Below are 17,488 nucleotides of genomic sequence, written 5' to 3' on the forward strand. Positions count from 1 at the left end.
TGTAGGCACTAGAGATAAATATTCTCTAGTTCTGAATATCTCATATACTCTACAAGATCAGTCACTTTTTCAAACAAGGCTAAGTAGTTAAGACTGGGTTTAGCTCAGATTGACATAACCGAGAAAGGAATCACATCCAGCATTCCCAAAACTGGCCAAATTTATGACCCACCCCATTCAATGAGTCACTATCACCATTTATAGAGTACTAACGGAATGCACGCTAGTACTTATATAGAATATTCCTGGCATATAGAGTATGCCTTATAGCAGGGGTGTCAAACTCATTTTCACCGAGGGCCACATCAGCGTAATGGCTGTCCTCAAAGGGCCAGATGTAACTTATAATTGTAATGAAATGTAATCGAATAATATAAAATAACTTAAACTAGTCTTTGATATTAAATAACTCTTGACTTTATTACTTAAAGTTGCAAACAGAACAGTTGCACAGCAAAATATGCAAAACACTTGTTTTCGAAAAAAAATCAGAAAAGTTACACAATACCCATCAACATGGGCATACTTTCAGTAAAATCAAAAATTGTGAGCTGCTAAGAACATGAATTTGTTGGCATACACACATTAAATCTGCAAACACAAAATAATTGCAACAGCAGCAACACAAAATCAATATGTAAGCAGCAAAAAATCAAATAATTATTTGCTATTTGCTGAAACAAAGTTAGACTTGCACCAAAGAAATTACAAAATATACAGAGTTTGACTAAAATTAGTGATTTATTACATACAATACAAAGTAATGAATAATAGTTATACATGTACAGTTAGTCATGAACATGAAAATCACGAAACTATAATTTCGAATTTTTCCTCGCGAGTATTATCTTCATAGTGTGATGGATTTACTAAGCTGAGTTGTTTTAATTGCCATAAGCATTCAGCTATTCTCAGATTAGCCCTATAATTTAAAAGCCAGCTTGCGTGGAAAGCCCGTTGATTAACACTCAGCCCTTGCTATATAAGCAATGGTGCTTCAGTGTTAAGACGGGAAAACAAAGAGCACAGAGCTAGCGATACAGAGTACAAACGACTGAAATAAAGACTGAGAGTTACGTTCATAATCTGCATTAAGGACAGTGCGGTAACATTAACTTACCTTTGTGCAGCTTTGTATATCTTTGGTAACATATATATTGCTTAACATTCTTACATTTACAAGTGTAACTGTTTTGGGTATTTATTATTGTAACTCATTTCAGCATTACGCTTGATTGTAGTGAATTGTTCTATCTTCTCATGTTTATAGAGCTTGTGTGAATAAAAGCCATTATTCACCAGACACTTTGTTGCAACAATTACAGTTGTGCATGAGAGCTATTACTCGTTCAGTATAAGACAACTTGTACGCAGAACCCACTTGCTAGTGGTTAGTCAGCGCTGACTTCCACAACATTGGTGGCAGTAGTGGGATATCTGTAATCCTGTTGCTACTGAAAGTTTAGCTGTACGCACAACCTAGTGATTGTTGAACAGCTCTCTGGAAACAGATGGCTCAAGGCGGAGACTCCAGAATGTTTACTAATCCATTTCTGCCGATAAGTAAGCCATTCTTGGACACGACTAATCCATTTACTGATGCTGATACTGATGAGAAACAGCCCAAGCAAGTCATGCACTCCGATACATCAGTACACGTTGATGGGATGACCTTCATTGACGATATGTACCGGAAATATGTGTTGGAACTGCATGACAGACAGGCTGCCAGCAGTCGCATATCTTCTTCAGCAGCAGAAGGACTCCACAATTTGGCACATTCTCCTGTTTCCACTCCTCGACCAACGGAGCAGCTACAGTCAACCAGGTTGGTCGAGCCTACTTCAAAGAAGGCTGAGGTTCCTAACTCTACACTCAGTGGTCGAATGGATCTCAGGTTACCACACTTTGATGGGCATGGAGATGTAAACTTATTTATACAACAATTTACTGAAATTTGTGACGTAAGCCGATGGGATGACCGAGTCGCACTAATACAACTAAGATCCTGCTTAGAGCAAACAGCCAAAGACTGTGGAAGAGCTGAAACGGTTGCTGAGGTAAATAGGAAGCTGCTACAGATGTTCGGACTGTCTGCATCCGAAGCAAGAGAACAGCTGCACTATTTACACCTGCGAGCAGGAGAAGATTACCTATCATTGGGTAACAGAGTAGAGAGGCTGTCAAAGTTAGCCTATGGTGGTCTTGGGCGTGCTGTCGAGAATGAGATGGCCTTAGAACACTTCCAGCGAGCCGTGAATGACCCTGCACTTCGGCGGCACCTGCTGCTGGTCAAGGCTTCAAATCTGGAAGAAGCCATTACCGCAGCAAAACATTATGAAGTAGCTGGGCGTCAACCCGTACCCTCAAGAACTAGAAATCCTCCAAGAGTTACCCAAATAGATAATCCAAGCGGTACTAGTGGCAAAGCTGCAGAAGACAACTCTGAAACGGATCTGGCTGAGGTTCTGTTCTCCATGTCATTAGAACTGGAAAAACAGACTGATAAAAGATCAGTCTGCCCGGATTGCTGCTTTAGAGCAAAGAAGTGTTGACACAGCCAATGTCACGTCTCATAGAGCCAGACGTTGCTTCATATGTGGAGACTCTTCCCATCTGATGCGGAGTTGTACAGTACGGAAGAAAAGACCACCACCATCCACAAACCCTAATCAGGAAAACTAGCAAGGTTCACTCCTAAGATTACGGGTAAAGTGGGTGGACCGGTGTCAGATACCCGTTACAGAACGCCAAATAGGCAGAGCAGGAGAGAAACAAGGGTGAGCCAAGCAGACAGTCCTGGTGAGTTGTCACAATTAAAACCAATCATTAGGAAACCTGATTTGCTTCCCTTGCCTCTTCATTGCTCTGGAGATGCTGCGAACTCTCCGGTAGGTCAATCTAATTGCAGTACTAGGGTTGATGCAGAGCATCCTTGTATAAATTTTGCAGCCACTGCTTCTGCACTCTATATTCCAGGAAAAGTTGAGGGCTGTTCAGTACACTATTTAGTAGACAGTGGATGTACCCTCAACTTGCTGGCAAGGAGAATGTTTGATAGGCTGCCACGGAAGTTTCTTGGTGGATTGCTGGCATTTGAACACACTACAGGCACTCTGGCAGATGGATCTGGTTTGAAATTTTATGGACAGATAAAATTAGCTGGCAGATTAAGGTCAGAACCAATCGAATTAGACTTTGTTGTTGCAGATATTGAACCAGATGCTATACTTGGAATGCCCTTTCTAGTAAGCCATAATTGCTTAGTTAGTTGTTTAGACTCTACTGTTGTGATGAATGGTAAACACCTTAGATGCACCAACCAGTGTGGTATAGATTTTGTTAGTAGAGTACAGGTAATCGCTAATGAATCTATTCCCGCTAGATCTGAACAGTTGGTCCGGTGTCGGTTGTTAAATAACATTTGTACCCCTGTTGGCATAGTAGAAGACACAGGGGTTGCGGCTAAGCATGGCATAGCTATTGCTGCTAGTGTGAGTACATGGAGTGAAGAAAGGAAATTTTTTGTTAGGTGCATTAATCCTGCAATGCAAGTATGTCACCTTAATGCTGGATCTATTATAGGACAGTGTGTCAGCTTGGAGAAGGGACAGATTGTCAATTCATCTGTTCATATGATGGATGGGAACCACAGGAAGCGTGTCTCAGATGAAAATATCCCTGCTATTCCATCTCACTTGGAGAGCCTATATGAAGAGGCAACTGAGGCATGTTCTCAGCTTTCGCAACGCAAAGCGATTGCCAAGTTGTTGCATAGCTTCAGTGATGTCTTTTCAAAAGGTGACTCTGATCAAGGACTGACTTCTTTAATGAAACATTCTATCCCTGTTAAGGCGATGTCACAGCCAATTAAACAGGCTCCAAGACGTTTAGGGGTGGAGAAAGAAGCCGAGGTCAGCAAGCAAGTTCACGAGTTGTCAAAGCAAGGTCTTATTGAGCCTGCATATGGAGCATGGAGCTCTCCTGTTGTACTCGTGAAAAAGAAAGATGGCAGCTGGAGGTTTTGCATTGACTACCGCAGATTAAATGCTATTACAGTCCATGATGCTCACCCCCTGCCTCGTATAGATGAAAGTCTGGAGGCCTTGGCTGGCAGCAAACTTTTCTCCACACTGGATCTCATGAGCGGCTATTGGCAAATTCCACTAGATGAAGATGCTAAAGATAAGTCGGCATTTTGCACTAGAGAAGGCCTGTGGAGATGGAAAGTCTTGCCTTTTGGTTTGACAGCAGCTCCGGCAACATTTCAACGAATGATGGAGCAAGTGCTACATGGACTGCATTGGAAGACTTTGCTGCTATATCTAGACGATGTTATAGTCATGGGTAACAGCTTCGAAGAACATTACCTCAACCTTGAAGAGGTCCTATCTCGGTTTCGATCGGCCAAGCTCAAGCTTAAGCCCTCCAAATGCCATCTCTTTCAAGAAGAAGTGGCATATTTGGGACATATAGTTAGTAGTAATGGTGTAGCAACTGATCCAAAGAAAATATCTGCTGTTGCTACTTGGCCATCTCCGAAGAATGTGACCGAGCTACAATCCTTTCTTGGGACTGTTGGTTACTATCGTCAGTATGTCCAGGACTTTGCCAACAAAGCCCGACCACTGACAAAGCTAACCAGTAAAACAGCCAAGTTCGAATGGACTGAGGAGTGCCATGCAGCTTTTAACATACTGAAGCAGTCGCTACTGACGGCCCCAGTTCTGGGTTATCCTAACCCGGCCCTTGACTATATCCTGGACACAGATGCTTCTCTTAATGGGGTTGGTGCAGTTTTGTCTCAAATCCAAGATGGCCAGGAACGGGTAATATCCTATTATAGTCGTGCTTTGTCACGTGCTCAGCAAAACTATTGTGTGACTAGAAGAGAACTGTTAGCTGTTGTTAAAGCTGTTGCTCATTTTCGTCCATATTTGTATGGTAAAGAGTTCAAAATTCGTACTGATCATGCTTCACTTTTATGGTTATGCAGGAGGACTACGCCTTCTGCCCAAGTTGCAAGATGGTTAGAGATCTTGAGCGAATTCACCTTTGCCATAGAGCATCGACCAGGGAGCAAACATGGGAACGCTGATGGGTTATCAAGGAGGCCATGCCACGACTGCACCAAATGCGACAGAGTCACGAAACAATGTGGAGGACCAAGCATGGGCCAAATTCGACATGAACTATCAAAGCGGGCACAAAATGAAAACCCTGTGTGTACTAGGATTGCTGGAGAGAAGTTGATGGCACAAGAGTGTGCCGATGACTTATTGGATGAAAACCACATTCATGAAGTGGTTGGTACAGACTGTAAAGCATCAGCTAGGAGTGGACCAGAGTCCTCACAAACTGCCAGCTTAATCGTAACTAACGGTGATGGTTGTTGCATGGTAGAAGATTCCAGCACTAATGATGACTGCCAGAATGATGAGGAGCAGACAACTTTAGATTATTCTTCTAATCAACAAGGGGGTCGCAACCAACCTTCACCAACACCACAGTCAGATACACCCAGCTCTGATGAACTGTGTCAGGCTCAGTTGCTCCCAAGTGATATTGCGACTATCTACAATGCTGTCAAGAATCAACAATCTCTGGATCCAGCTATAGTCAACCTTGGCAGTACAGAATTACGAAAACTTAGCACCATGCTCTCTTTAATGCGAATAAGAGAGGATCAAGTGCTGGTAACTCGTATACTTGTTGGGAAAAGATCTCGGGAGGTGATACTTTGTCCTATGAACATGCGGAAGCAGGTGGTGTGGAACACACATACCCTTTCTCATGCCGGGATAATGAGGACCCTCCGGAGACTTAGACTAACATGGTACTGGCCTGGAATGACGTCTGATGTTCGACGTATAGTGAACAGCTGCGAAATATGCCAGCGAGCGAAGTCTGGAGGTTTGCATCATTCTTCAAGTCATAGACCTCTCTGGGTTGGCCGTCCTTGGCAAAAGGTTGCGATTGACTTAGTTGGACCGCTGCCTTTGACCCCTCGAGGAAACAGATGGATTTTAGTGTTGACAGATCATTTCACCCGTTGGCAGGATGCTGTACCTCTACCTGATGCTACAGCTCCTATAATTGCTGAAGCTTTAGATAGTCGCATCTTTTGCTACTTCGGATTACCCGAAGAGCTCCATAGTGACAGAGGAACACAGTTCGAAGGTGACCTTATGGCAGAACTTTGCGCCATGTGGAGAATCACTAAAACTCGGACAACTGCCTATCATCCCCAATCTAACGGGGTGGTGGAACGTGGAAATAGAACCTTGGGCGATTCCCTTCGCTGTCTTCTACTTAGTCAGATGGAAGCGCAAGAAAACTGGGACATTGTGCTACCACAGATCATGAGGGCCTTTAGGGCAACCCCACATGCAGCAACAGAGGAAACTGCAAATTATTTGATGCTAGGACGGGAATGTAGGCTACCTGACCAGCTAATAGGCGGGACACATGATGTCGATGAGACTACACGAAGTGAATACGCCTCCCATATGCAAGACCAGTTAGATACTGCTTACCAGTTGATTCGCACTCAACAAATGCTACCTCCTAGATTACCTGAACAGGAGGATGCAATCTTCAAAGAAGGAGATCTGGTGTTAGTGCAAAACAAACGGAGACGTAAAGGGATTCACCCAAAATTACTACCAAAGTTTAATGGGCCATTCATTATAAAGAAGGTCTTTGACAACGGCACTTATAAAGTTGCTGGTCAAGGAACCATCAATGAATGCCGTCTCAAACTGTTCACGCCGGCATCTGATCTAGCTGGACAACTGAGAAGCCCAAGGACCAGCTCGGATGTTGACCAGTCAAGGAATGATTCTCCCAGTGATATAGAAGAGCATATCGGGCTTGAAGAGAATCCAGCATCACCAGATGCTGCACTCGATCAGCATTTTGATGATCTCAACATGTCCTGGGAAGAACAAGTTCCGCTTCCTGAACGGCCAAGGCGAGCCTTGAGAAAACCTCCCTGGTTGAAGGATCATGTGTTATATTGAGCTTCGAGGCCTTAAAAGAAGATATTGGTATGTCCGATGACACCAAGTTTGGAAACTCACTTGGGGAGTCTCGGATGCCTTTATCTACGGCCTCGAGCCTTGCTATAGCATCAACCATCACTCAAAACATTCAACTCACTCGAACCAGCTGTATTATTAGGATAACTAAGCATTGTAACCTAAGGTTACAACAGGGTTGTCAACATTGGAGCTGGATCCCTAATCCATCCTTTATCGACGCTTGTGAGCCAATATTAAAATACCGGCACTGCATCTAGGGGTGGAGAATGTGATGGATTTACTAAGCTGAGTTGTTTTAATTGCCATAAGCATTCAGCTATTCTCAGATTAGCCCTATAATTTAAAAGCCAGCTTGCGTGGAAAGCCCGTTGATTAACACTCAGCCCTTGCTATATAAGCAATGGTGCTTCAGTGTTAAGACGGGAAAACAAAGAGCACAGAGCTAGCGATACAGAGTACAAACGACTGAAATAAAGACTGAGAGTTACGTTCATAATCTGCATTAAGGACAGTGCGGTAACATTAACTTACCTTTGTGCAGCTTTGTATATCTTTGGTAACATATATATTGCTTAACATTCTTACATTTACAAGTGTAACTGTTTTGGGTATTTATTATTGTAACTCATTTCAGCATTACGCTTGATTGTAGTGAATTGTTCTAATTGTTCTATCTTCTCATGTTTATAGAGCTTGTGTGAATAAAAGCCATTATTCACCAGACACTTTGTTGCAACAATTACAGTTGTGCATGAGAGCTATTACTCGTTCAGTATAAGACAACTTGTACGCAGAACCCACTTGCTAGTGGTTAGTCAACGCTGACTTCCACAACAATAGCATAGCAAATCTACACCCTAATATAACTCAAATAAACTGTCATAAACATTATTCAAAGAATAAAATTATGTTCAGTAACTCTGTTCTTGACTTTTCAGACTTCAGGGGCCGCTCTAAGAATGACTATGATCCTATCGAGATTGAATAACTTTTGTCTGACTACGGTTGACAGCCTAAAAAGTGCATTTTTATTCGAGTGTAACGATGAAAATTGACAAAATTAAAAGTTAGTAAAAACTTCGAAACATTAAAAATAATGTTTCAATATGATTTATGCAGTCTTTCACTGTCTTACCCCTTCTGAATCTGCATATTTACTTCTCGAGTTGAAAAAAATTGATCGCGAACGATAAATTTTAAAGTGACGGCGATGATTTTCGGTTCAGTAGATGTCGAAATGGGCGTAGTAATTTAGTTATAACTTTTGCCAAAGAGATCATTGAGGTATATATGTACGTTTGTTTGATTGATCAGAAAAAAGTTTTTCTGACTAGTCAAAATTATTCTCATGTAATGTAAAAATAACAACACAAGGAATAGACAAAATTTAGAGGCAAGATAACTCGCGTTGGTGTGCCTAGCAACGTTGTAAATACGGGAGAATGATTCTCGGGCGAATGAGTAATTAAGCCCTCGCGGGCCACATAAAATGAGGTTTCGGGCCACATGTGGCCCGCGGGCCATGTGTTTGACACCTGTGCCTTATAGAGTATGCCTGTTATACTCTATAAGGCATACTTTATAGAGTATGCCCTTGTACATAGCCTCAGAGTTGTACCGCTGCTGTGCTGTTGTAGGTGAATCTAAAGAAGATCCGTTGTAGGTAGATCTAATGTGTTTCTCTGTTGTAGATTAGGTCCTCTTCCTATCACATCAATAAGAATGTACACATAATAGCAGTCGGCAAAGCCGTTATTGGCATGTGCCGCTCTGTTGAGGACATCTTAGGAGATCACATTGTCCGGGGACTGGCCTTTGTGCCTGAAAACTCTGTTAAGGATTTGGAAGCTGCAGGAAAAAAGTGTGTAGCGGCTAACATTCCATAATTTATTCTATCGTTTTTTATTGTAGACAACTTTTAATCGGGGTTTCTCTAGGTGTGCTGTTTTTACATCTATTTACAAATTTAAAACTACTCAAAGAAGAAAAAAAGTGTATTAGATTTATTTTGTAACAACATGAACAGCTCAGCTTCCTATCGAAGTACCTGCGCGTATATATATAAATATGTTTATATTATTATTTAATATATTTATAGGTTTGATCTGGCTATTTTTCATTGGATGAGTAGTTTAAAAGGTTTTTTTTATAAATTTTTCTTATTTTGCAAACAGAATAGATTTTATTTAGCTTTGGGTTGAACTTTTTGTATGAGCTATTATTCCATTTTAGGCACCTGTTTCCCAGCTCTAGGTTTGAATTGGTGCTCGGTTCCCATGCTGCCGGCAGTGAGCAGTCTCTGGAATCGGCACGACGAGTGCTTGAGATCACTCAGTCACTTCAAGCCAATGACATCCTTATCACTCTCATCTCAGGTGCCTCTTCCTACATTCGCTTACTTAATTGTTTTTATTTGTTTTTTTAAAAAAGGTAACGGGAAAATTTTGGCAATTATAATATTATACCAAAGATACCTTTTTTCATGCTGGGGTTTATCGCAAAATCACATGTAGCTTCGCCTCCTTTAAAATTTTGATGACCACACCTTTTGATTACTGGCTCCCCTATATACAGTAGGTGCTCCTACAACGTAAATAATCCATAATAGGGAATTCAAGTTATATGAACAGTAAAATACATGTCAACTGACTAATCCATTCCAAAATCTTTTCAAACTCACCCCTTTGACCATGCAAAAAAGGAAAAACTGACTTAACTCTTTTCATTTGTTGGCTCTACCGTAACTGCAGTATTATTGGTTCGCTTTGACAACTTGTCACCTTTTTCCGATCAACTTTAGTGGTTTTATAGACCATAATTGCGGTGATGGAGATACATTAGGTTGATGGGAGTGCACATCTTCGACGTTCATTTACAGCAATTTATTGGCCTATTGTTTTCTAAACAGCAAACTCTACTCTTCCAAGTAAAACTAATAACAAATATTTTATACTTCTACAATAAAGCAAAACAACAAAAGATTTTTACCATAAAAATGGTACTACCTAAAAAAACTACTACTATTTTACAAATGCAGTGCTACCCATCTATCGTCATCTGTATCCAGGGGTCAAGGCTAGAATAAAAGAGAACTTTCAACGCTACTCCAACTCGTGACATTCGGATTGGTGGGCCGACGCTGTAACACCTACACCAGTCGATCGCCTTTCTATTTATGAACAATGCACAGCTATCGACTTCTCTGTTTTGTCGACACATCTGAAGATCTATGATGACGAACTATAATGTCACTAAATTTGTATACCCTAGGACACTTATGTATTCGCCTCATCTAACTTTCGCGTTTTCGCGGAGTCATCCTCTCGCGAAAATTTCATGTACGAAACTAAACTATCATAACGAACGAGCAAAAACGCGAAATTAAATAGCTTTGTTCATTGATAGTCCAAGAAACAAATGGCAGCAAGCGATCAAATTGCATTTTCGATCTCGCCCACACCATTCCACCTGCGGTGTACAATTACAATCTAGTCCCAAATTGAAAATTTTTTTATTGATGAACTGAACTTGAGGAATCTAATTATGTTTGTTCCACTGCATTTATTTTCACATCACTATATTTTCGCACTCATCAGAGCTGCAAAATTAAGTTGCAGTGAAATTTTACTCTCTATACTAATCACGAAACTAAATACTAGCGAAATATAAGTGTCCTAGGGTATATAATAGATATAATGCTATACGCACGTCGGTTTTTCTTGCACAAGTGCGGCGAGATAGATTAACATTCAAATCAAATTTGAGACCTCACCCAACTTGACACTTTACGTTCTATGGAATTTTTTACGTAGTACGAAACAGAAACTTCACATAAATTTTTTACATTCTCTGGAATTTATGTTATAGGAGTTAATTTACGGTATAAGAGAATTTACGTTATAGGAGGTTATAGAAGTGTCTATTGTACCATATAATCTTTATTTGAACGCCGCCTTTATTTAAACACCACCTCTATTTAACTGCCGCTTTAGGAAAAGGGTTGAAAAATAAAGCGCCATCCTTTCATTTAACGTCACCTTTATCTGACCGCCATTTTGACATTCTTTGATCTTTACGAACAAATAATAGCAAGTGGTCAGCAGAAAGTGTTTAGAAATAGTATTACTAATAGTATTTAGAAATAGTATTATTCTTCGTATTAGTAATAGTATTAGATGACTTGGTTACATCAATAACAATTAATTTTTTCATTGTTGCTGTTTATATCGAAGTCCGTTTTCTAACCCCAAAGCTTTATAGTTTTTCGGTAAAACTTTGAAAGCAACACAATAGAAATATTCAGTAACTGTGTCAGGCTAATAGTAGTTCCTTGTTTAGTATGATTTTAATACTTCGACGTATATAAAAAACGGTTTAGCAATTACAATGAAGCTGTACTACTATTTGGGGCTAAAACCTCTACTTAGCATGCACATACAAGCTTACATGAGGCTAAGTTTTTATTCGCGCACGAAAAATGTGTTCTAAATGACCATGTGCATCTGCTAAAAAAATTGTTAGGATGCTAATATGAACTCGTTCAGCAATTCAGAAAAATATTTGAGACCAGGAGACATTGTGGAAGGTATTGAACACCCACAAAAATATGAAGTGGGTCCAAATGAAAACAACAATCAAAACGCATCTGGACGAGCAAACGATGCAAATATTTTTGTTTCCAAAATGTTAAGTTTTATTTTTCTATGTATTATAAATATGGCTTGTTTATGTCACCAGTTTTTGAATATATATATTTGTAGTATTTATAAATGATTTAACTTATAAATTTGTAGATTTATAGCATATTATTTGATTGCTGTTATCTAAACTCAGCTTTTAATGGATCGACACTTATAACTCCTCTTCTATTGCCTATAAAAAAACCAGTTTTGGCTGCGCAATGAACTTTTATGCAACATCTGCAGTCATACCAGACGAGCAAATCGAGATGAGAGCAGCATTTTGAGTAAGTTTCTGCCTTAAGATATGAGTAATCTTTGACATACGAGCATATGAGCTGTTTCTCGATAGCCACTATATGGTCAAGAGTGCAAGAGGCCGATTTCGAGAACAGCATAATTTGGTCTTCTCAAATCAGTTTGAAAAAGCTTTTAAAAGGTTGGCCAAAAGTTATGGCGATTGCGAGACAAAAAGCGCCAAACTGGAAACAGATAATAAAAAATTAAGATCGCAAAATTAAATTGAGATTAATAAAGGATTAAAACTCAGTTTTAAGTGTGCATTTAGTAAGTTAAATTCATTTAAGTTAAATTCAAAGTTTCTATCATGTAACGTCACAAAAGTTTAGTGCGCCGAACGTGTTGCTGTCAAGTCTCTCTCAGACTGCTATTTGCCACTACGTCTGCCTCGAAGATAAAAACTTGCAGTAGTGTACATAGAAATGTTACATTTTATTGCAGGTTTTAACGACTAAATAAGTATTTATTCTTTTGTTAGCATATGTACTGTTAGTTTTCAGCTTTGTAATCAGTACTTGTCAGCTTGAATTTCTGTTATAGGAGCGTCTTCTGTAATGGTGTGGCCTTGCCGCATTGCGTCACCATGCTTATTACGAACAAGCTGAATGCCCAGCATTGTTTGAGTAATAAAAAACTCTTTGGACAGAAAATTTATTTTTATTTAACATATACAACATTTATCATTCTAACTTATAAACTTAATTTCGTGTGGTATAGAAGTCTATAGTAATTATCTAATGCAATCATTTCCTGGTAAAAATCATCATCATTAAATAATAGTAAGAAAACAATATGTTACCCTTAGTAGCTATAGTTACCTACATCAACTTTAGTGCATTTTGTGGCTATGATCTGCAAGAAAATGTAACATTCCAATGTACTACGTGGAGAGTTCTTACCTTTGAGACAGGCATATGACAAAGGCTGAATCTTAAAACTTAATGAATTTAGCTTACTAAAAACATATTTGAAGAAGTTTTAATATTCATTTTAGTAAACTTCAAACTTTGAATTAAAATTTTATCACTTATTTATTTGGGAATCCGTTTGTATCATAAGGTCATAACGGATAACGCTAAACTGAGAAACGAGCTTCAAAATAGCATTATCGACATTTTTGTTATTTTGTCGTAATCAGTACAACGATTGCCCGATTTTAATTTTGAGAAAAATTATTGTTGATATCCTATGACAAAAAACAAATTCGTTCTAGTATGGTGAGGATGAAAAAGCATCGTGTTTCATAGGCAAAAAATACTTTATAACAGGGGCATTGCAACCCCTGTTATAAGTTATGTATCGCGATGTATCAATTAAGTAATCATTAAGCGTGTACAATCAAGAAAAGTGTGTACAGTATATGATAAGAGCGATAGAATACTAAGGACTGTATAGCTCAGTGGTTAAACGCGTGGTTAAAAAAAACTTGCAGTTGATATCTCCATTGGTTCAAATTTAGCACATAGTGAGCCGTTTTGGAGAATGGAGAGGGATTACGACCTATGGCTTTTTCGTGTTGGCTGTGATTAACTGTTCGTTTTTGAGCTTTTAAGAGCTTGTAATCACATTTCCACATATTTTGCACCTACAACACAACAGAGTAAGACATGGTGAACCTTTTGATACCAAATAACTGTAATGTGAATTTTGTTGAAGGTCAACCTTTAAGCTCCAAGAAATGCAACTGATTCATTGGCGATATGAGTCATTATTGGAGTTAAAATATGCATAGTGACTCTGCTTTATGCCCAACGTCTCTAAAGCTTGCTCTCACAATTCCTAATTGCAAGTTCAGCTAAACCGATACTAGCGTACTCAAATTAACCAATACAACCACATTACCTGCCACACTCTCTAAGCTGTTTTTTAACCTATGAAACAACGGGCATTCGGCTAAAAATTATATAAATGTGGGCGTCTGTCGTTCATCTGTCCAGTTACGGCGATTAAGTTTTGGGAATAAAAAATCCACATCATAAAGGATCGGAACTCAGAACATTCAGTTCTTGAGGCGACAAGCTTATCCAGTAAACTACATCTCCAGCTGACCATAGTGAAAATCACAGTGATTACTACAAGCTGGCCTCAAGACCTCAGTAAATGAATAACTGACATTGCACAGGTAATAAAAACAGCTTATAAACAGTTGCAGATAATGTAGTGTAAGGGTAATGTAGTGGGAAAGGTAATGTTTATAAGCTGTTGTTTTATTATCCATGCAACGCAGGGCATTCATCTAGTAGTTAAATACAGTTATAAAATGAAAATATCTTCAAATTTAAAGTGAAGCAAAAAATTGAAAGCTCTAACAAATTTAACACAGGCTATAAGATCGACAGGCTATATAGACTCGTATAATAGGCAGCAGCGTTTGCCTCGCCCGTAAAAGGGTTAAATTTATCTTTTACAATTCTGATGAGTTATTCGAAAAGGACGTCACCCTTTATTTGAACACCACATCTAATGAAGCGCCACTATAAGTAAGGGTTAAAAAATTGAGCGCCACGGTGTTCAAAGAGATGTTTTATGGTACATGTGTGAAGTTTTTACAAGGATTAAGGTAGTCATCAGCCATGGAACTATTTTCATTAAGTGTACATGCGACCTCTATCACCACTGCCTTTAATCCACCAGATATTTTACGTTTTATCTTTACTGTTTTGTGTTTGTAATAACAGTCTTGTTCTAGTAGTTGTACGTGCGATTTAACAATATGTAGTAATGTACCATGTTTTAGCCAGTGGTTTTTTCTTACCTTTTAGAAAAGTTACTACCATTGTAACTACATCATTTTTTGTACTCCATCAACATCACATTTGCACGTCATCACTTTTTGGTTATGTCTTCAACACATGGTTTCTGATTATTCCACTTGCTCAGCTTTAAAAGTCAATGTTACACAGTTAATTCGTTATAGCCCTTGATTATCCACCTCTCTGGTAGAAATTTGCTGATAATAGCTCTGGATTTCGTGTTGAGATATTTTGGAACTTTGTAGGCATATAAAAAATTACTATAACTTAACAAATAAACAGCCTGATTATTTTTCAGTTACAGTTAATGCATAATTTCTTCCATGACTTTTCGTGAAACACATCGAAGATATAGTACTTTCATAGAAATTCTCACTATTTTACCCATATGTTAACAATTTGCTGTTCAAGATACTGTATGTTTACTACATGACTGGGTCTTTTCAAACTTGTGAGTTATTCAAATATATACACTGGCTTGGGTGGATAAGGTGGACAATTGATCAAGAATACATTAACAAATATAATACATCCGCCCATCTAAAAATCTGGCAATGTGTGATAGAACGGTTAAACTTTACAGAGATATTTTGGCTGTAATTAAATAATTTTTATTGTTGGCAAATTATGTAAATGAAGAAATGCTTACTGTTGAATGTCAGCTCTTTAAAGAAAGATTTTGCCTTCATTTTTTAGCTTACACAATAATGCGTGTTATTATATGATAAGAATCTTTGTAGGAGGAGGGTCAGCATTACTGACCATGCCAAAGCCATCATTGACACTGGAGGATAAAATTAAGTGTATAGAACTAATGAAGAGTCACAAAGTACCATACTTGGACCAGAATACTGTACGCAAAAATCTCAGCATGCTTAAGGGTGGTGGGCTTTCCGCTTCAGCGTCTCCAGCAAAAGTAAATGTCATTCATATTAGCAGGTTATCATATTATTGGATAACTAAGTGCAAGATCACTGTTACGTCTCATGCAGACCTGCCTTAATACAGTCAAACATGGATAACTCGCCCACGGATAGCTCGAACACATGGTTAATTCGAACGGTTTCTTTGGTCCGTTCCCACGTAATGATAAATTGCTATAGATAACTCGAACTCAACACTGTTAATTCGAACTGTTTTTTTGCCCAACGGATACCGAAACGGTTGTTATCGCTTTAGAAAATCACTTTTTTCAAAGCCATAGAGGTAAACCTCATCTTTTCGTAATTCATAAGCGTCGTTATTACCACCATCAGCAAAATATTTCTGTCAACGACTTTTCTAAAGGTTTGGTGAAATTTGATTTATACTGCTATACGATGAGTAGCACGGGCTAGCCGGGTCACGCGTGCAAGAATTTTCGCCACGCACATACAAAACAAAAACAGCATGTTGTTTTGTATGTGCGTGGCGAAAATCCTTGAGTGCGTGACCCGGCTAGCCCGTGACGAATAGTTTTCCGACGTTGATTCCGTGTTCAATCAACGTCGGAATGTTGAATGTTTAAGACGTCTTAAAAATTGTGGTAATTAAACGTATACGTTGTCTTAGCTAAAAAACTATTCATCGTTTGACCTAAACACAGAATACGTGTGTACATTCAATAAGTATCCATTCAAAAAGCGTGAGTGATATACAATGTACTGTAAAACCTCATAAAACTTTTAATTGAACTGCCTTGGAGTGTTGCTCTTAACAAATCCCAGGTAAAGTAAAGTTATCTTTGCATAAACTTCAAGAAAAATCGACAAAATTGATCGTGGGTAAAACGCTCAAAAGAAAAAGATGTCTTTTCTTTTGAGCATTTCAACAACGATCAAGTTTTGCCAATGTCAATCTGAAAAACGTCCTGGCATTAACATCATCTCAAACAACAAACCAATCTCAAGTGATAGAAAAATCTCTATACTTTTTGATAAAAACGTTTTAAACTTTACATTAGAAGCATTTAATTTGAAACAAGCCATTTGTGCTTTTGATTTATATTATAGTTTGTATATGTACATGTATCTACTAATAAATAAGTAGTTACATGGACTTGTGACAGTGCTCTGATAACTTGAACGCTCTGATAATTCGAACACTTTGCTCGGTCCTTTGAAGTTCGAGTTATCCATGTTTGACTGTATATTGAGAATTAGTACCAGGGTAGCTAGTATCACTGTGCCAGCACAATGCAAAATTAAGGCACTAAGTAATCACCTGACCTATTGATAATAGCTTTTTGGAGTTATTCGCTTTATGTAGCCACTAGTTATTTCTAAACTTGTCTTGTATGGAATTTATTTGAAGCTTATCTAAAGCATTTAAGAAAGGTGAATGTATCGGGCTGTTTTTCGCATGTGAAAATAGCGTGTTAATTAATGGCTTTTAATGGTCAGGTCATATCACTTATACTCAGCAATCTACCACATAATTCATACACGGAGGTAGCTGGTGGGCTGACTACCTCTGACAGTTCCACACCCCAACAGGCTATGGAAGTACTCCGAAAATACAAATTGGTTGAGCAGGTGCGTTCAGTTGCTTACAACTATTCGTCAAATATTCCATCACTTGCTCATCTATTTCTTGCAATGCTCGAGAATTGGTCTGCGTACCATATTTTAAATGGTACCCATATTTTAAATGGTACCTCTTCCAAACAAGTGGAAGTCAATTGCTATACAATATTTGGATTTAGATATTTGGATGTATTGAAATAAAGCTAGCC

The 17,488-nt window shown here is 38.7% G+C and overlaps 1 protein-coding gene across 2 annotated transcripts in view; it reads left to right on the plus strand.

Annotated features, from left to right (window-relative positions):
* LOC137394104 (glycerate kinase-like) overlaps positions 1 to 17,488 on the plus strand; it is a 36,498-nt gene that overhangs the window by 10,886 nt on the left and 8,124 nt on the right. For both annotated transcript variants that reach the window (XM_068080826.1, XM_068080832.1), the window contains 4 exons: positions 8,735 to 8,904; positions 9,276 to 9,418; positions 15,516 to 15,691; positions 17,157 to 17,288. In XM_068080826.1, the coding sequence (XP_067936927.1) occupies positions 8,735 to 8,904; positions 9,276 to 9,418; positions 15,516 to 15,691; positions 17,157 to 17,288 (621 nt within the window). The remainder of the gene's footprint in view (positions 1 to 8,734; positions 8,905 to 9,275; positions 9,419 to 15,515; positions 15,692 to 17,156; positions 17,289 to 17,488) is intronic.

Source organism: Watersipora subatra, chromosome 1 (genome assembly GCF_963576615.1).
Source record: "Watersipora subatra chromosome 1, tzWatSuba1.1, whole genome shotgun sequence".
Classification (NCBI taxonomy): Eukaryota; Metazoa; Bryozoa; class Gymnolaemata; order Cheilostomatida; family Watersiporidae; genus Watersipora; species Watersipora subatra.